General features: G+C 39.0%; 1 protein-coding gene across 2 annotated transcripts in view; it reads left to right on the forward strand.

Moving 5' to 3' along the window:
- sirt6 (sirtuin 6) overlaps nt 1–17,775 on the forward strand; it is a 30,144-nt gene extending 12,369 nt beyond the window's left edge. For both annotated transcript variants that reach the window (XM_052127726.1, XM_052127725.1), the window contains exons 4-8: nt 1,131–1,190; nt 1,730–1,825; nt 3,955–4,035; nt 8,958–9,081; nt 14,744–17,775. In XM_052127726.1, the coding sequence (XP_051983686.1) occupies nt 1,131–1,190; nt 1,730–1,825; nt 3,955–4,035; nt 8,958–9,081; nt 14,744–15,154 (772 nt within the window). In that variant the 3' untranslated portion in view covers nt 15,155–17,775. The remainder of the gene's footprint in view (nt 1–1,130; nt 1,191–1,729; nt 1,826–3,954; nt 4,036–8,957; nt 9,082–14,743) is intronic.
- The last annotated feature ends 4,172 nt before the right edge of the window (nt 17,776–21,947 follow it).

Below are 21,947 nucleotides of genomic sequence, written 5' to 3' on the forward strand. Positions count from 1 at the left end.
AATTGAGGCCAAACAGTTCAATCTCAATATCTCAAATCTCGTTTCTCACAGTCGGAGTCCTATAGGTGTTTTTTTGTTTAGTTATTTGGCTGGCTGGCTTTCATGTGTCTTGCATTGAGGAGAGGCATCCGTCTGGCCAGTCTGATGGTTGTCCTTCTGCAAGTTTCTCCCATCTCCACACATGACCTCGGGAGCTCAACCAGGGGGACCATCAGGTTCTTGGTCGCATCTCTTACCAAGGCTCTTCTCATCCATAATCCTGGTTGTTCCTGTTCAGTTGTTTTGCTCTGATATGCATTTTCAGCTGTGAGACCTGTGAGACCATATAGACAGGTGTTTGGCTTTCCACATCATGTCCAGTCAATTGAATTTGTCACAGGTGAACTCCAATCAAAGTGTAGCATCATTTCAAAGACGATCCAGAGAATTGGGAAGCGCCTGAGCTAAATTTCAAGAAGGGTCTGATTACAAATGTCAATGTAATATTTCAGTTTTTTCTTTTTAATACATTTGCAAACTTAGCAAAAATCAGTTTTTTGCTTTGTCATTATGGGGTATGTATGGACCGATGTTAATGTTTTAGTTTTTTTTAAGCATTTTAGCATAAAGCTGCAACATAACAAAATGTGAAAAAAGTGCTCTGAATACATTCTGAATGTACTGTATGTGCTTAAAATAAGAAAAATGGCAAGATATATTCTCTGAAAACAAGTCTTAAATACACAGTTTTACTTCTCAAGTAAATTTAGCTCATTTTAAGGATATTTAGATATTTGTACTGGAAACAAGTTAATACCGGTTATGAAAATGATCTTGGCAGTGTTTTTAAATAGTGCGTTGTGTTCGGTTATGACACAAGAATCAATGGCATTTTTGCGTCCATGACGTCAAACCTGACACTGGAGCTTTGGCGGAGGGGAAGATTATCAGTAAATAACAACTTCAGTTTGTTTCTCCCTTAAATCGTATGGCTGCCAGACTTAGAATACAGCACACAATCCTATTAACTACATTCATGGTACTTTTTGATAGACGTGTGGTCTAAAGATTTTCTGGTTCTGGCTCTTTCTGAATTATAATTCCTTTAATTATTCTCAAAGTTTTATGTGGTTTATTTATTTGTTTTACAGGGATCGGTTGTCAGAACTCCACGGGAACATGTTTGTTGAAGAATGTGAGAAATGTGGCAAGTATGTAATCGTTGATCTTTCTAAACATACAGGTTACAAGTTAATGAAGTCTGTCTGCACACTGTCTTCTGCTGTAGACCACCAAGCACCTTACAAAAACAAGACATTCATAACCGCTTTTTACTGGTTGCTAAGGGCTGATAATTATGTGTGGGGGAAAATCTAATCTCGAATGTGCAAACATCATAAACTAGATGCACTACATTTAAAAAATATAATTCCAACGGTGCTGGACAGAAATATAGCTTAAAAAATGCATTTAAAGAAAAACAAGAATCATTGATGTAATGCCCTATATATGCACAAATGTACAAATCTTGATTCAGCTTTATTTTTCCAGCACAGACTGTATGTTTGACATTGACTAGGTGCAATATTTATTGTGTATGCGCATCATAGCTTTGCCATGGTCAGATAAACCATTTAAAAATGCTGTACTATTCATTGCACACCAAATTCTTCATCCAAGGTGTAAACTGCTCATGCACTGATTTTGTAACCGTCATAGTGAAACTTACTTTTGCCGTGGGCTGTTTCAGGCAATACGTTCGGGATACGGTAATTGGAGTGATGGGGCTGAAGCCAACGGGACGCTTCTGCGACATCATGCGTTCCAGAGGACTCCGATCTTGCAGGTAATTGTACATTTTTAAAGAGAAATCCACCTGATTCTGTGTGTGTGAATTTCAAATCTTAAATGGATAGTTCACTCAGAAATTAAAAATTGTCGCAATTTACTCACCCTCATGTTGTTCCAAACATGGTTGACTTTCTTCAGTGGAACGCAAAAAGCTATGTTATGCAGAAATGTATGGACTGGCAGCTTCAGTCACCATTCACTTTCAGTGTAAGAAACAAATATGCAATTAAAGCGAATGGTGACTGAGGCTAACATTCTGTCTAACATCTGTTTTTGTGTTCCATGGAAGAAAAGTAAGTCTTATGGGTTTGGAGCAACATACGGGTGAGTAAATTATGTCAAATTCTTTTTTTTTGGGTGACCTACACCTTTAAAAAGTCACAGAAAAGTCATGGAAATTGTGATTGTAAATAAATTATTCTAGTTATGCTCTGCTCTAAAATAGTTTATTGGCTAAATATTGCTCTTGGGTAGAGTCAAAGTTGATCGCAAGTCAATTTTTTGTTTTTTTCAAAATCATAATCCAGTAATCACAAATGACTGGAAAGGATATTGAAAAGTCACAGAAATGTATTGGTTAAAAAGTGAGGTAACCCTGGTCGTGGAAAACCTGGAAACAGCAGGAGTGTGATTTCAGGCCTAAAAAAAGTCATGAAAATTCTGAAGTGAATCCATGCATTCAGAAAGTATTCAGACCCACGTTTTGTTATGATAAAATGCTTTAAATTATTATAATTTTTTTCACATCAATCTACAGTCCATACCCCATGGTGACAAAGAAAAAAACGAAATGATTTCTGATAACTTTGCAAATGTATTAAAAAGAAAAAACTGAAATATTACATTGACATAAGTATTCAGACCCTTTGCTATGACACTTGAAATTTAGCTCAAGTGCATCCCATTTCTCTGGATCATCTTTGAAATGTTTCTACACTTTGATTGGAGTCCACCTGTGGCAAATTCAATTGATTGAACATGATGTGGAAAGGCACACATCTGTCTATATAAAGATCTGGGCTTTATTGCAGAGTGGCCAGATGGAAGCCTCTCCTCAGTGCAAGACACATGAAAGCCCACTTGGAATTTGCCAAAAAAACAAAAGGATTAAAGGAAACAAGCTTCGCCTGATGAAACGAAGATTGAACTGTTTGGCCTCTGTTCAAAGCGTCATCTCTAGAGGAAACCAGGCACCACTCATTACCTGTGCAATACCATCCCAACGGTGAAGCGTGGTGGTGATAGCGTTTTTCAGCTGCAGGGACTAGGGGACTGGTCAGGGTTGAAGGAAAGCTGAATGCAGAAAAATATCCCTAATGAAAACCTGGTCTAGAGTGCTCAGGACCTAAGACTGGGCCGAAGATTCACCTTCCAACAGGACAATGACCCTAAGCACACAGCCAAGACAACACAAGAGTGGCTTGAGGGGCAACTCTGTGAATATCCTTGAGTGGCCCAGCCAGAGCCCAGACTTGAACCCAAAGGATCTGCAGAGAAGAATGGCTGAAAATCCCCAATCCAGGTGTGCAAAGCTGGTCACATCATACCCAAAATTACTTGAGTGTAGATTGATGTGAAAACAAATAAGAATGTAAAGCATTTTAGCATAAGGCCTCAACATAAACTCTAAAACTCGCAACATTAGCTCTAAAATATTTAATTGATTTAATTTGATTGAAATGAGTGTAGAAGTTCTAAAATTATGTTTAAAAATATGTTAATCAGAAACGACTGGAAAAATATTTGAAATTCATTGGTCAATGCATTTAAATGGTCAATGCCTGGTTGGTTAGTGCCTTGTTCAGGTCAGTTTTTCAAGTATAGGGCTGCTCACACGCATTTTTGCAAGGTCTGCGCTATTTTCTTCTCCAATTGTTTTCTGTTTAAACATACTATGGACCAACATCTTTGACCCTTTGATCTTGTACAGGACGACCGCAGTTTTTAAGACACTGTGTCAAGCTAAAAAAAACAACTTCAATGTTTGTTCAAGCTTACTCTGAGTTTATTCCCAGACAAATAACCGAACAACGGTTTGTGAACCCTCGTGGTTATCTAAATATTGCAAAAGATTACCGTAAACATCACTAGCTATCCATTGATTTGTGTGTGTGCTCTGTGCAGAGGCAAGCTGATCAGCACTATATTGGACTGGGAGGACTCGCTGCCCGACAGAGACCTGAACAGAGCTGATGAAGCGTCCAGGTAATGAAGATAAATATCCAGAGAATGCACTGAGAGAGAAGAGTTGATATGCTTCTGATGAAATTTATGGAAGTAGTTCTAAAAAAGGGTGCACTAGATTTTCTGAAATATGATGTGGTAAAGCTCAGGCACTTGGAATGTGGCATAATGGAAATAAAGAGCTAAAGTTTGCCATTGCTCAATGAGGGATTGAGAGTTAGCTTACGCGGTGTCAACATGAAGTTATGGCAGTATTGCCGCTCCCTATAAGCAGACTACGCAGTCTGCGTAGGGCACCAACTCCCTAGGGGGGAACCATCTTACCCTAGGAAGGCACCAGAAAGTGCGCCGGCTGCACTTACTCGCATGTTATACGTTATTCAAGGACCCGAAAGCAGTTGCGGAACACAGACGATCGCTTCACGCTCATATCACGCTCATATCTGACCTCTAAGTATGCCAGACGGTCAACATACAAAAGCAGCTGGACATCTGATATCCTTTGATTCTAGTAGGCATGGGTCAAAGTGTGATTTGGGTGGTATGTGCTGGTCCACAGATGTGTGTGTCCCTTAGTACACGCACACACACTCTTACACGCAGTATAAATATGTATGTAATAAATTGTTTGTTAATAAAAAAAATTCACTGTGCTCCTACATTGTTTTCATTTAGGAGCGCATGTACTCCATGGGAAAAAAGTTAGCGTAGAGCCCTGGCTGTACCACATTGTTATTTAATATTTAAAACATTTCTTATTAACACTCCAGCAAATTCCAAAACAAGATTTTTTTTTCATACCTCCCAACTCCATTCAAATATTTCAACACATCCAGATCCAGATTTGGCTTGCAGCCTAATTATATTACAGCGAGTGTACAGCAGTCTCGCAGGAGTCAGCACATGCAGATGCATACAAAATATCTGCACTTCCAGCAGCGGCTCACCTCGGGGATTGGAAGAAAATAAATGTGACCTTGAAAGGCATACGGTTAAAAAAAAACAAAACAAATTGGATCATATATCTTACCGTAGTTGTATTATTCGATACCTTTCTTTTTTTTTTATCCCGTTAAGCATGGTATGCTTATGAAACAAATATCTTGGCTTCATTTTACACTCGTGATCTTTTTAATCAACTATTCTATTTATCAAATTCGACAGCACTAAAAGTGCTGTTTTTATTGTGGGCTGTACTTATCAATATTTCTTTCTAGAGATTGGTCTCCCAAAACAGATTTCCCTATTTTATTCTTATTCACCAGCTTTTGATTTTTTTTCAATTAATATGAGTTTATTTCAGTTCTAAAGTAAATTTTTTTGCTTGCATATTAAACCGATTTGACTGGTCTCGATACCAAATTCGATTCAACAACAAATGAGTAATTTGAGTAAACATTGTTTCAAGTTTAAGTAATTATTTAAGACAAGTAAACAGTCAGTAATAAATAAGAGCAATGAAACAAATGTACAAGTAACGGAACAAAAAAATAGAACAAAGAAAAGTGTTTGACGCTTTTAACAGCAGTATCAAGTATTCAAGTAATGAAATGTAACATAAAACTACTTAAATTACTGGGTTTCACTGTATGATTATCTCGTGCAACCCCACGTCCTTCTGCACAGACTTTGTGTTTTGTCTTCGCTATGCATAATTTAATGTCATTTAAACCGACTGATCTCAGTTCAGAACACACTTGGCTGTCAGTAAAGGATCATGTGATGAAACAATATGGTGCCGATCACAGTGGAGTTTGTCTTTGGGAGAAACGCCAACAAAATTACATTTTGTAAAAAAAACGAATTACGTTTTTACATTTGAAACCTGTTTGAGTCAAAAGATAAGAGTCTCTTGTTTCATCCAATATGCCATTTTGTTTAATTTTAGCAATTTATCGTGAAACGGCATGCTGTTAAACACAATGACCACTATAGTGTACAATAGCGTTGGTTTTCATTAGAAATCCTATATTTACTGTGCATTATCACCTTGAGAGAGAAAAGTATGGAGTTAATAAATAATGTGCATTTCGAACTGTTCTCAGACCAGAGTAGATAAACTGGCACACTGGATGTCAAGTCATTCACTAAATAGGGAGCAAGGGTGCATTCAATGCAGCTAAGTGCATTCACTCCTAAAATCTGAACAAAAGTTCAGTTTCAGGCTGCAGATGATGTTTGGACAACTCAACATGCTTGGCAGACATGGGACAATTATAATCATTTCATAGATTCAGTATTTAAAATGTATCATTTTATCTTAACATGGCTGGCAGTGATTGGACGATGCTGGACATTACTTTGAATCAGAATTATTTATGCTAATTTCTGATTGGTAAAATGCTTCAGCACTGGCTATCACTTGTTTGTTTGAATTATTATTACAGTGTGGCAGAGTGAACATTGAGATTTTGTTGCCAAAACAGAAACAAATTGTAATATCAGAGTCAAATAATTTTTATTTGTGCTTTTCCCAATACACATTGTTCTAAAGCAGCTTTACAGAAAATCAGCTGTAATGTCTGTAACATCTCAAAAACATGAACATCCAACAGTCCTGGAAACATAATAAACTATTTGACTTTCTATAACTTTTCACTTAGTCCCGCTGACCCCATATGTGGACATCAAGTTTTAGGAAAACAAAGGGAAATGGCACACAGCAGTGGTGCACAGGACTCTTGAGGTCAAAATACATTAGTAATTATTTTTCAGTAGAACATCATCCAGCCAGCAGCGAATGGTTTTCTTGTTATTGTTACTCAAGGACTGGCAACAACTGAGACGGATAAAATGTTCAGGTGAAATCCGCATGAGGCCTTTAAAACAGGAGCATGTAGGGGTTCGATTGGTTTAAAGGAGATTAGATTTCACTCGTCTTGCTTTTCACTCTTCAAACTCTTATGGTCACTTGAAGTTTCATAAAAAACAGGCTAGTGCAGATATTCACTTTCATTTCTTCATGTTTGCGTCAGAACTTAAGCTAACTATAATGGTGAAAGGGAAATGCTTGTCATGCTTTTAAAAGTAAAGCATTGTTATTCATCTAAATGATTTGAATTAATTGAGATGAAGTATTTCTTGTAATGATTCAGCACTTGATAATTAGCTCTATCAAGATGTAATTGAATAGAAAACTATTGTACTGTTCAATAGTCTATTAAAGAATGTACTCTTCTTGACTGGTTTATAAAGTTTATTGAGTTCAGATTGAAAGAGTTTTTTTGACAACCCCAAAAACAGGGGTTTAAAAAAGTAATGAAATATATTAGTGATGCTTTGGGAACATCACTACTGATTAATGGCTTTAGTGAGGAGACTGGTATAGAGTTTTTACCCTTTTGAAAGGGCCAGATGAGAGACTCTTTGTTAAAAGCTCAGCAGGAAATGCTGTTGTTTCCAAATTAATGAGCCCTACAAATTTGCATCAACAAACGAGCTATACAACCTTGAGCAAATGTAATTAATTATGATGCATGGCTTCAAAGATGATATTGGATGTTTGTGATTAATGGTTGATTTATGGTTTATTTGGCCAACTGAAGGTTTTGGAGTTTATTGGCTTTTGTTGATCTTAATGAAAGCTTGTATTACACTTGGGTGTGCGTCTGTATGAATCTAATGAGCTTAATGTGGGAAAAGTCAATGAAAATAAACAATCACGTCTCACGCACAGTCCCAGAATGCAGAATGTGAATCCATTCGTGTTTATGAGGGTCAGATGAACTTATTGTAGTTACGGTCTATTGTAGACTATGTTGGTATTCTGACCAAGAAAAGCCCGCTTGGACAGGAAGGGGCCGCCTGACCAACATGTAAAACAACCCAAACATTCTTATGTGACGTTTATGGGTGGACACAGCTGAAATTGTAAGTAACTCTGAGAACTTGCTACAAGGTGTTTTAAATATCTTTTAAAGATTTAACCTCATCAATGAAATCGTTGATGAAGATGAGACGAAGAAGGTGCATCTCTTTAACATGACGAAAGTGCAATTGACTACACTGTGCATTTGTAACGCTCTTCTTCAACATTTGATTGGTATTTGATAAATTGCTGCTGCACACAATGAACACAAATATCTCTTTGAAACCAAATTCAGTTGACCGTCTGCCTTCCTCGGGCGGTAGTAACGTGAAATGTATTGTGCTGGGCAAATAGCGCAATAAATTTTAGTTTGAATTGAGTGTAATATACAATCAAACTAATTTTCAAAGAAAGGAGACGTGTTTGCACGGAAAGGAATGACAATGACTCAAGACGCAACACAATTTTAATGCTGGTTGCACCTGCTTAGACAAGCTTGCGGGTGGTTGGTGTAAAGACAGGCTTTTGTGTTGAAATACTACATGCAAAATTGGCACAACTGTTTAGTGAATTTGCCCCACAATATTAATAACCAAGGGTGCACAAACTTTTGAAGAGGATAATTTGTCTTGTGCAATATAAGTACATATCTGTTATGTCATTAGATTCATTAGAGTGGTACTAAATGAACAAAATGGAATTTTCATGATCCCTCTTATTTATAAAAACAATAAAAACATTTCCAGATCCTACAAGGAGGCTCTACATTTACATGTATTTGTTTAGCAGAAGCTTTTATCCAAATCATCTTATAAATGAGGAATACAGCAGAAGCTAACTATCCAAAGGAGGAAATAATATGGTAACTGCTGCAATACAAAGTTTACATTTTGCTCCAAGAAGTACGATCAGAGAGGATAGCGAGAGACAGTGATGAAAGAATGAAAATTTTTGTAAACGTATGAGCAGAACTGTAGTGCTGGTGATTTTAGCTAGCTCTTACCATTTTTGTGTGCATCAGACAGACCGTGGGCGAACCACCTGAGACTGTGAGTGAAGGTGAACAAGACATATTGACTAACTCGGAGAAAACTGAACATCACTAATAATAGTATGTGTGCCTCCACTCTCACAGACGAGCAGACCTGGCCTTGACATTAGGCACATCTCTTCAAATTAAACCCAGTGGAGATCTGCCTCTTCTAACCAAACGCACAGGAGGAAAGGTGGTTATCGTCAACTTGCAGCAAACCAAACATGTAAGTCTCACCCACAGTCAATTTTAGTTAAATCTATACCTTAAAATGTGCATGTACATTGGATCCAGAAAAGTATGTGGATGCTGAAGCCACATTTGTAAGAGTTTGCATGTAACTACATAAACTATCAACCAATTGTAATTTACTTTAAAGAAAGCTAGCACACGGACACTTTTCTAGCTAAACATTTAACATAAAATGAAATAAAGGGGTTTGTTAGGTTTTAAAGTATTCCTTTATATTTAAGCTGTATTCTAAATGCTAGTAAGTTGCCAAACAACTGCATCATTGGCATAATATTGGGTGGCGTACTGAGTTGCTGCCTATGTTGTCTGTTCCAAATCATTAGACGATAGACATTCGCTAGACTTTGACCACTGCGCCAAGTCTCTCTGAGACTTGTAAACATTTACTAGATAGACATATTTGACCATTGTGCCACATCTTGCTGTTGTATTCATTCATTTTGAGGGACCTCTTTAATGCTGCGCCACAGCAAACATTAACTAGACGGACATCTTCAATCATTGCGCCATGGTAAACATTCGCTAGACTGACATCTTTGAATGTTGCGCCACTGTAAACATTTGCTAGATTGACAACTTTGAATGTTGCACCATGGTAAGCATTCGCTAGATGGACATCTTTTACCATTGCATCACTGTAAACAATCGCTAGATTGACATCTTTGACCATTGCATCACTGTAAACATTCGCTAGATGGACATCTTTGACCATTGCATCATTGTAAACATTCGCTAGATGGACATCTTTGACCATTGCATCACTGTAAACATTCGCTAGATGGACATCTTTGACCATTGCATCACTGTAAACATTCGCTAGATTGACATCTTTGACCATTGCATCACTGTAAACATTCGCTAGATGGACATCTTTGACCATTGCATCATTGTAAACATTCGCTAGATGGACATCTTTGACCATTGCATCACTGTAAACATTCGCTAGATGGACATCTTTCACCATTGCATCACTGTAAACATTCGCTAGATGGACATCTTTGACCATTGCATCACTGTAAACATTCGCTAGATTGACATCTTTGACCATTGCATCACTGTAAACATTCGCTAGATGGACATCTTTGACCATTGCATCACTGTAAACATTCGCTAGATTGACATCTTTGACCATTGCATCACTGTAAACATTCACTAGATTGACATCTTTGACCATTGCATCACTGTAAACATTCGCTAGATGGACATCTTTGACCATTGCATCACTGTAAACATTCGCTAGATGGACATCTTTGACCATTGCATCACTGTAAACATTCGCTAGATGGACATCTTTCACCATTTCATCACTGTAAACATTCGCTAGATGGACATCTTTGACCATTGCATCACTGTAAACATTCGCTAGATGGACATCTTTGACCATTGCATCACTGTAAACATTCGCTAGATGGACATATTTGACCATTGCATCACTGTAAACATTCAGCTAGATGGACATCTTTCACCATTGCATCACTGTAAACATTACGCTAGATGGACATCTTTGACCATTGCATCACTGTAAACATTAAGCTAGATGGACATCTTTGACCATTGCATCACTGTAAACATTCGCTAGATGGACATATTTGACCATTGCATCACTGTAAACATTCGCTAGATGGACATCTTTCACCATTGCATCACTGTAAACATTCGCTAGATGGACATCTTTGACCATTGCATCACTGTAAACATTCGCTAGATGGACATCTTTGACCATTGCATCACTGTAAACATTCGCTAGATGGACATCTTTCACCATTGCATCACTGTAAACATTCGCTAGATGGACATCTTTGACCATTGCATCACTGTAAACATTCGCTAGATGGACATCTTTGACCATTGCATCACTGTAAACATTCGCTAGATGGACATCTTTGACCATTGCATCACTGTAAACATTCGCTAGATGGACTTCTTTGAATGTTTTGCCACAGTAAACTTTTGCTAGACGGACAACTTTGAATGTTGCACCACTCTAAACATTTTTAGAGAAAAAAATGTTTCTCCCCCTTTTCTCCCCAATTTGGAATTCCCAATACATTCTTAGGTCCTCCTGGTGGTGTAGTGACTCACCTCAATCCGGGTGGCGGAGGACAAATCTCAGTTGCCTCCGTGTCGGAGACCGTCAACCTGCACATCTTATCACGTGGCTTGTTGAGCGCGTTACTGCAGAGACATAGCTTGTGTGGAGGCATGCCATCCACCGCGGCATCCACGCACAACTCGCCACGTGTCCCACCGAGAGCGACCACAAGGAGGTTACCCCATGTGACTCTACCCTCACTAGCAACTGGGCCAAATTGATAGCTTAGGAGACCTGGCTCGAGTTACTCAGCACGCCCTGTATTCGAACTCGCAAACTCGATGGTAGTCAGCGTCTTTACTCGCTGAGCTACCCAGGTCACCCTAGATGGCCATATTAATGAATGTCGTGGCACTGTAAATATTCACTAGACATTTTTATCTTTGATTCATCTTTGACCTTTTCAACGTGTCTTGCTGTTTTATAATGTATGTGTCATTACATAATGTCTATTTATGCAAGAATGTGTTCTGTCTTAAAGGCCCCTTAAAAGTTAGCTGCCTATGTAAGCAGTAAACAGGAACGCAGCTCACTAGGTTTTGGAAGAGAGACTTTACCTCTGTTCTGACCCACACAAGATACACGCATAAACACAAACATTTAAAAAGGTAGTTGGAAGTCTGTTTATAATTCTGTACATAACACACTCACTCAGATTAATGTCCCACAGTTACTAAACTCATTCTCAGAATTAAAATACATTTATTAAGAAGCCTTGCGGCAGTATTCATCAGAGATGGATTTTCTTTCAAGCTTGTATTGTTTGTCTAACATATCCTTTCTGAACTCATGTTGCTAAATGTTTTTTAAAGCATTAATCCTATTAACTTTTAAGGCATGTTGTTATCAGCCCATGTTTTATTTGAAGGTTATTCCTTCCACGTCCCCTAGATTGGATTTATTTTGAGCCCGACACATCTGTGGCTTGTGATATGTCATGTGTCACCTCTTTTATCACATTCTAGCTGTGTTACATGTTAAGATACAGAATTTGACATTTCATGTGCAGTTCCCTACAGCTGTCTGTAATCTGAGTGAGCTGTGTTTGATCAAAGCACCTAATTAATCAAAGTTAATGGCGGTATCTCGCACGGAAGAGCTATAGACCGCGACAGTAGTATCAATAGCTCAGGTATATAGTTACTGTATGTAAGGGGGTTAAGATGGGCAAGGAGGAGGTGAGAACCGGCTTGTCAATATAAATAATATTTAATTAAACTCAAAACCAAAACACACAAACATAAACACACACATGACGGACATGCCCGTAATTCTCTCTCTCTCTCTCGAACCGTCGTCACCGGCCGCCTTTATCCCTCGCGCGCCCCATCAGGCCGATTGGGGACCCGGCCCCGCTCCACACTGTACTTAAATACAGTTTTATTTATATTTGTACTTGATTATAAATAATTATCCAGACCCTTTTCGTTATTTTTATAACTGAACACAGCATAAAACAGCTGTATGTGCCAAAAATGCATACAGATTAGTGATGTCTGTTTCATGAAAGAATCATTTGAGTTTAATCTTTTACTGAACAAAAGGTTCAAAAAGTGGACTTAATTATTCGATTTGCGGATCACGAATCTATATCAAATGCACAAGTGAATCGCGTGCCAGATAACGTGTATACTGTCATCTGTCTCCACTGGGGAAGACAAGAAACTGCTCACGTGAGTTAATTTGACAAGTTTAGGCTTAAACATTATGAAAGCTGTGAAATAATGAAGTTATGTGCGATCAGTCTCCTGCCTTTCAAGGAGACCTGTTCATATAAAAGTCAATCTAATCCGTTTAAATTTTACCAAGGTGTGATGTGTATGAGCAATTACCAGCTCTCATTGAAATGTTTAAAAATATAATTTTTTTTATTGTATGAAGAAGATGTGAATGGTCCTTGCCTATGAAAAAGTAGTTTTCTGGTGGTTGATAAAGTGTTAAATTTGCCTTGTGGCATTTATCCTGATAGCACGTGTAGATCTCCCAGATGTCTTTTAGATGTGTGTTTAGATCTGGAAGACATTTATTTTACGTTGTTTGCTCAGCTGCAATACGTCTATTCTGTTAGTATTGTATCTGTTTCTGTTTGACATTCAGCAGATGTCTTTGAGATGTTTATGATTTGGAATGTTCATGAATCTGAACTTTAAGATGTTTAGCAGATGTTTTATTACATTGTGATGCTTTCCAGATCAAACGATCTTGAACAGACATCTCGGGGATGTGTGTGTGTGTGTGTGTGTGTGCACGCTGTCTGGGTATGCTACTGTATGTGGTTACTAGGGTTTTCTGGATGGTTGCTAGGGCATGCTATTCGGTTGTCAAGGTGATCTGCTGTGTGTTTTGGTGCATTGCTATAGTATGGGCTTGCTAGGTTGTTGCTAAGTTGTTTTCAATATTTTTAGCACATTGCTCTGCAGTTGCTAGGGTGTACTAGGTGGCTGTCAGGTTGTTGCTATGCTGTTGTTAAATTGTTTTAATGGTGTTTTTAGCACATTGGAATGCAGTTGATGGGGGTGTTCTAGGTGGTTTCTGGGCGGTTGCTTATTGGTCCACCCCCACAAGTCTCTATTCTGGTCACTAATATGAATCAACTCCCTCCTTCAATGTTCCATTTTTAATGGACTGCGGTGTTCATTTACACTCATCCCATAAAGATCATCATTCTGATGTGACTTGAATGTGCCATTAAAGGGATAGTTCATCTAAAAATGAAAATTCTCTCATTTTCTCACCCTTATCCAAGCCAAGATGTGTATGACTTTCATTTTTTTTTTCTGCAGAACACACACACACAAAATGATCGCTGTTATGTAGGTCAATTCAGTGTAAGTGAATGGAGGCCAGACATTTGAAGCTCCAAATATCACAAATGCAGCATAAGACTAATCCATATAACTCTATGTCGCTTTGGATAAAAGTGTCTACCAAATACATAAATGTCCAGGGGTTTAATCAGTGTCTTCTGAACAGATCCAATCAGTTTTGGGTGAGTACGGACCAAAATATGACTCCTTTTTCCACTATACACCTTGACATTAGCAGTCTCCTTGGGGATCATGATTTCAAGCTTGATTATTCTTCCTATAGCGCCATCTAGGGCTCTGCGCATGCATCAAGCACTAGAAAGTGAAATCGAGCTTGAAATCAGTGAAGATATACAGTGAAAATAAGTTACAATTTAGTTTGTTCTCACCAAAAACCGACTGGATCACTTCAGAAGACATGGATTTAACCACTGTAGTAGTATGGATAACTTTCTGCTCCAATAATGTGCTTTTTGTAGCTTGAAATGTCTGGCCACCATTCACTTGCATTGAATTGACCTACAGTGCTGAAATATTCTTTAGAAAATAATTTTTCAAAAACAGTAAACCATTAAAAACCCAAATCATTAAAAACAGTTATGTTTATGCAGCAGAAAGTTTATTTAACGTTTCAGTAGAATCACACTTTAAAATGTCCGATTTTAATTTCTGTGTTAACTAACTCTTTAATATTCTCCTGGTCATTTTAACTAAACAGTGCTACTTGTTTTTCATAGGACAAGCATGCCCACCTGCTTATCCATGGTTATGTAGATGAAGTCATGGGTCAGCTGATGAAGCTGCTGGGATTGGAGGTTCCAGAGTGGGCGGGGCCAACGCTGTGTGAAAACTCGGGTGGAGATCTGGACATCCTTCCTTATGGAGCCTGGAAAAATGAAGTGAAGATTGAGCTGAAGATAGAGGAGAACAAACACGTGGTACCAAAGAAAAGAAAGAAGAAATCGCAGGTTGTTGAGAGAAATCTCAAGAAAGATGTTAAAGAAGAGGACAAAGAAATTAAGACAACTTCAACGTTCAAACTGAATGATGCTCAAGTCTTTAGTGACTCTCGGCCAATCAAAAGACAGAAATCAGATGGTGAGACACATCCTTCAAATGGCTCCTGTTCTTCCACCGTGAACACATGAAAGTGCAAACCGACATGGAACCTCCCTCGTCTTAGAGCCATTATTCTTGCAAGTATACACAGAACAGCACACGCTCTGGGTTTTTACATCCTGATCTATTTAGCATTTATATGTCGCACAGTAAAGACTAGACTCGGTACTATTTAAGGAGCAGTTCACCCAAAACATTTAATTCTCTCATCTACTCCCAATCAGGTCATTCCAAACCCATATGACTTTCTTTCTTATGCTGAACACAAAAGGAGATGTTGTTATGAATATCTTGGTCTGTCTTCTCAATACAGTGGCATTTTTGATTGAACTGTTCCATTAAATGCCAAGAGTCTGCTTTATGCTTTAAATAAGCATGAATTAAAAAATATCCCCAAGACATACAAGTACTTTACAATTGTTTTCTGGGGTAAAATGTGCTTGATTGTAATGAAAATAAAGTCATAATGCAAGGTTATATCTTTATTGTATTTTTGCTGTCAATGACCGGTTTCATAAGACTCCCCTTTAAAGGAATAAATAGTAAAATACAATGTGGTTTATTAGATTTGCTAGACTGACACATGGTTTGTACATTTCTGTGTGTTTGGAGAGACTGTGAAGGGTCGTGAGCTATTTGTATTAATAATGTAATATTTTATGCTTCATAACTTCCTTCAAGTTTCTACATTGATGGGATTGTTATTGTGTTTTTTTTGTTTGTTGTTGTTGTTGTTATATTCAGCTATGCTATGTGATTTTTTTGTTAGTTTTTTTCTACTTTTTTCTTAAAGACTTGAGGTTGTTTATATACAAGATACTGAAACTGTAGCCTGTCTATGGTGTTATCTTATTTTAAGATATTTAAAGGGATAGTTCACTCAAAAATGAAATTTGTCTCATTTACTCATCATCATGATATCCCAGGTGTGTATGACTTTCTTCACCAGAATGCATTGGAAGAAAAATATCTTCTTTCAATAGTGATTTATTTATTTTTTGTGCAGCATATCATGTTGAATTCAAAGTTTCCGGGCGGTAAATGCAGCCTGATCTCATGAATATATCATGACCATGGTAACATTTTTGCAAAACAAAATTGAATGCTTCATTGCACATTTTGCTGCAGTTTCCTGGTGAAATGTCCAGTGAGGGGCGCCAAAAGCGATTGAAATAGTGAGGTAATCAGATGAGGGGCCAGTGGTGGCTCAGCGGTTAAGGCTCTGGGTTACTGACCGAAAGGTCGGGGGTTCAAGCCCCAGCACCGCCAAGACACCACTGTTGGGCCCTTGCCAGGGCCAGTTGCGTTCCCACTGTCACTTCGGGGTCTCATCATGACTCTTTGGGGTTTCATCTGCCTTTGGCCCATTGATTACCTTTGGGCCAAAGAAGGCCAACTGGCGATTGAGGTGGGGTCAATAAAATATAAACTTGATATTCTCAATAAATAGATAACTTGCGTATTTGGTTTGTCTTGTGAAATGTGCGGGTGTGTTAGAATTGCACCAGGGCGACGTATAAAGGCTGGGTTTTAGAGCAATGCTGTGGGGCTTTTGACCTAGGCTGACCAGTTGATAGCCCTGGCTAACACTGGCTTGATAGTGGAAATGCGGCTATTCATGTTCTCAGAACTCGTAATTAAGAAGTTAGAGATTGACTGCAAGCACATACGGAATCACTAAGCGCAAAACATAGAGGTACACAGACATACTTTGGTCTTAAGCAAGAATGCTTACTAGGCTTTGGAAGAGCAAATAGTTGTATTTTATACAGTATCTATCATTGCACAGAACTCAGAAAAACATGTGGAAAATATTGCTGCAGTAAACCACTGAATTCTCCAGACAAGCCTTTGAAATTACTGCTGAGGGGTATCAAGTTGCATTGTGGCCACCTCTCGACACCTCCTTGCATGTGGTTTGATTAGTTAGGACAGTAGAAGTCAACATACATCTAGCTACCTCAGCGACTATTAACATGTCCCTGAGGAGCCATCAAAGCTAGTTTGATAGTCCTCTCTTCAACATGCCATTTCTGATTGAAAGTATATCTCTAACACTCTTGTGTCTTTGCCAGCACAAAAACAGCTTGCGCTGAATCCAGATTGAAACAATGCAAGTAAACTGTTTAGATAAGCAGAGTTATACAGATGCTTTGTTGCCAGCGTTCTGATTGCACTAGGGACTGGAGGCCTTCCGGTGAAGTCAGTAGATGCCTCTGTTATGATCAAAGATGAATGAAAGCTGGACAAATACTTTGATGATCTTCTGTACAAAGAAGCCATACAGGCTTGTCCTGGATTACTTCCAGAATTCCCCTTCCTCATTCACTGTGTGAACTCTTAAAAGGTTTGCAGAGCTTCTTTTAACAGTACAAAGCCTTTAGTCAACAACAGCTCTGACAAAAACACCTGTAGAAAAAAAGTGGCACATGCTGTTTTAGAAGAAATCTCCTCTAGTTTGCCTGCAAAAATGGTCTAAAATATAAAATTTTCCATGAATCAAAGCAGCTGCGCCATCGCTATCTACTGTATGATTGTGAATGCATCAGTACTTGAGAATGCTATCTGATGTGTTGCAGGAAGCAAATATGCAAGTGTTGTTGCCCTGTGGTTATTAAAATCACAGAAATAATTTTCAATAAACAAGAGTTCATGCAAAACCGAAGCACAAATGTTGTTTGAAGAATGTGCGGTGCAGTGGTTAAGGCTCAGAGCTGGTAATCAGAAAGTTACTGGCTCGATCTTGGTGTGTGAGCCATAATTCATAACCTTTCTGCCCTTGATCAAGATACTTAACCTTAAAGGGGGAAGCCAGTGCAACCAGAGAGCAAGATTGTATTCCAGTAGAGGATCTTATGAAGATGACTTGATTTCACAAAAAAACACTATATAGATCTTTTCTGAAAAACCTTGCACACAGGAACAAAGTCAATGAAACTGCAAAATTAGTATAATTGAAGGAACTGTAAATCTTTTGGCAGACACCTGAATTGCCATATTACAAGCACAGACTGCATGCTGTTGAACACAAAAACAGCTTGGATAATTTTCCTCTAACATCCAGCCCATCTCAGCATGGACAGCACCCCCTCCAGGCTGTTCAACACTTCTGTGGCCGCCGCAGCATAGGCCCTCAATGCTACCAGTAGAAGATCCTTCATAGACATTTGTCTTCATAGACACTTCATAGTTTCTAGAGTTGCTCCGGTTGTCTGTTAGGTCAAGTTCACACTTCATAGGCTGTGTTCAAAGGACCGTTTAAATCAAGCCTATTGTAGTGACAGTCAGTGCTCTTTTTCCATTGTTTTTCTATGTAAACGTGCTCTAAAGGATAACGTCTTTCACCTTTTTTCATTATATATTTTCTGGCATCCTGTGCAGGAGTGATGCCTTTTTTTGGACACCATGAAAAAGGAGTACACTTTCTGTGTCTCGGGACACCTGTGTATTACAGAATATGTGTTTATGAGTAATGTGTTATCTGTCCTTTGGATGAGACATTAAACCGAGTTCCAGAATATCTGCGGTCCTGACTGAAAATTTCCCAACACATTCAAGCAGGCTCTAGTAACCCCACTGCATAAAAAACCAAGGCATAAGCGTTAGTACCTTAAGGAGTTCAAGTACCTCGGGGTCTTGTTCATGAGTGAGGAGACAATGGAGCGGGAGGTTGGCTGGAGAATTGGGGCAGTGGGGGTGGTATTGAACTCGCTCTATCGCACCATTGTCATGAAAAGAGAGCTGAGCTGGAAGGTAAAGCTCTCGATCTACCAGTCAATTTTTGTTCCTACCCTCACCTATGGTCATGAAGGCTGGGTCATGACTGAAAGAACTAGGTCTCGAGTACAAGTGGCCAAAATGGGTTTCCTTAGAAGGGTGGTGGGCTTCTCCCTTAGAGATTTTGTGTCGAAAGGAGCCAGTTGAGGTGGTTTGGGCATCTGGTAAGGATGCGCCTTGGCCGCCTCCCTAGGGAGGTGTTTCAGGCACGTCCAGCTGTGAGGAGGCCTCAGGGAAGACCCAGGATTAGGTGGAGAGATTACATCTCCACACTGGCCTGGGAACACCTCGGGGTCCCCCAGTCAGAGCTGGTTAATGTGTTTTGGGATAGGGAAGTATGGGGCCCCTTGCTGGAGCTGCTGCCCCCAACACCAGACTTCGGATTAGCGGTTGAAGATGGATGGATGGATCTTTATTAAAGTTCAAATAATATGGAAGCAGTTCATGTAAAATAACTATAAACTACGAAACTGGCATTTCTCTGTGCGGTCACAGTTCTTTGAGTTGCGCGATCTAAGGTGAAGTGTCCTGATCTAAAGGTGAGAGATTGAAATTGCATCCGGCTGAGGCACACTGTGGTGCGGGGACGCTCGTCCCTCGAGCGTGCATGCTTAATGCATCTAGATTATAACATGATGGCTCGCGACTTATTGAATCATAATATATGTCACTGTGCATTTCTTATCATGAAGAAAATTGGCAATACTCAGCTTTATTAATAAGAGAGAGTTTTTTTTTGTGAGTTAAAGATGGATTGAAGTGAACAGAAAGGAGTGAGAGAGGGTAGTCTTCACCCCATTATACACTGCAACAAAATGCGTTTTTTAATTTGTTTTTGTTTTGGCTTGTTTTCCAATATAAATATCTAAAACTTTATCAGCTATACTGCAGGAGAAATTTGTTTTCTTTCCTCTTTATTGTTAGTAAGCACGTTTAATACAACCTTTTAAGTCGAGACACAAGCTGAATAATCGGTTAAGAGCTAATGATTAATCGTTGCGATAATCGTCCGAAAAGTCGAATAATAGTTCTAATAATCGTTAGATTAGTCAACTATCAAAATGATCATTATTTGCAGCCCTATTGACAAAATAGCAAGCATTAGCAGTCAGTACTCTACACAGGTCTAACACCCTCTCTTCCCAAATCCCATCCTCTTTCTCTCCTCTCTCTAAGACTGAGGTCTCCAAAGTGCTTCTTTCTAACTATCCTACTACCTGTTCTCTTGACCCTATCCCCTCCCATTTTCTGCAAGCTGCTTCTCCATCGATCTTATCCGCACTCACATATATCATCATCTCTTACAAGTGACTCCTGACTCTCTCCAGTCATTAAAAATCCCAGCACACTTCTTGGAAAGATTAGTGGTGTAACCCCAGAGTCCTGGAGAAATTCCTCCCATTGGCCCTTATCAATCATGGCCTCCTAATAATCTCCATCCATTAATTGGCTATATTTCTCTACTCTCTCTTCTCCACCAACAGCTGGTGTGTGGTGAGCGTATTGGCGCACTATGGGTGCCATTGCATCATTCAGGTGGATTCTGAACACTGCTGGTGTTTGAGCAGTGTCCCATGTTCACTGTTCAAAATGGTCTAATAATCTAGAACAAACGTGCGCACAGGATTGTGGAATTTCATAGGCAGCGAAGAAGGATACATCTATGATGCCTTTGAAAACAATCAGATGAAGGTATCTTATTAGACAGGAAGTGACACAAACATTGGATTTGGACGTGACTTGATCCCTTCATACCTCCGTATACAGCCTCCGGGGGCAGTATTTTCCTGGTTCTGGGAGCAGCCGTAGTGCCATGTTACTTATCACATCTGTCCTCACAATAAACAGCATAGTGGAGAGGTACACTTGGACTGATGAGGAGACTAGAGTTTTTCTCAATATAATTAAAGATAATGACATTACCTTTATCATTGGTTGATTGGCTTGTAAGATTCCTGCAGCACTCGCTTGAACAGTGCATTTCAACCGGGATGGAGGGAAGCACCAGAGGCGAAGAAACCGCGTTAATTTCTCTTCCATCAGATGGTTCTTTGCATGAAGCAACGGCATTGGGGAAACCGCACCATTTAAACGTGTTCTGTGCTTTACATAAGCCATTAACAGCTCATGGATTGGCATAATGCCCATGTTCTTAATATGTAAATGAATATAAAATTCAACATGGTCATATATGTCTTAAGTCTTGTCACACACAAAACATGAGCTCAAATAATCCCAGTCGGTCTGCCATTTTATTGAAACTGTGATTCCTGGCTGCAGGCTTCTGTACGGGATAATGGTTTAACTATGCTCTGACTAAATATACGCCTATAATCTGAGAATACAACAATAGCACAGGCTTCTCCAATTATACATTAAGTGCCACAATGGCATTTTAAATGATGCTTGGCTCACATGCTCATTTGCAGTCACATCCGAGCACCTTCAGAGATAGAAATACCCAAAACACTTTAAACCAATTTGAAAGCCTTGTCACTTTTGATTTCTATGAGCTACCAGACACCATAAGCATTGCCTTATCTCACAGCAAAACTCCTTTCTTTTGCTTTGCCAGAAGTCCGCTTGCTCTGACACTCACCCGGGGGCAAATCGGATACATAATTTGAAAGGTTTGCCGCAATTTGCAAATAGACGGGAATTCGAAAAAACAAAGCAATTGTAAAAATGAAAATGGCCTCTCGGGCTGAATGACTTCACAGAAGAGGCCTGTTTGCAAATGTTGACAGCACAACTCAGGAGGGAGGGATTTTCTGCCGAAAGACATGCAGGTATATTGATTGCCGTGTAGAGCGGTACCACTGTGTTTTGAGGCAGTCATCACTTGAAAGCGTGGCCTCAAGGCCTCAAATCACCCATAAATCCATTATCATTTCTGCAGTGATGTAGCTTCAATCAACTTTTCAGCTGTTTGTGGTTTATCAGGCACATGAAGATATGAATAGGCCATCCAAAAACGAAAAAAAAAAAAAATCTATAAATCTTGACTTCTATTTAAACGTTATTTTATTTAGCCGTCTTCCAACA

This window comes from Xyrauchen texanus, chromosome 6 (assembly GCF_025860055.1).
Source record: "Xyrauchen texanus isolate HMW12.3.18 chromosome 6, RBS_HiC_50CHRs, whole genome shotgun sequence".
Lineage (NCBI taxonomy): Eukaryota > Metazoa > Chordata > Actinopteri > Cypriniformes > Catostomidae > Xyrauchen > Xyrauchen texanus.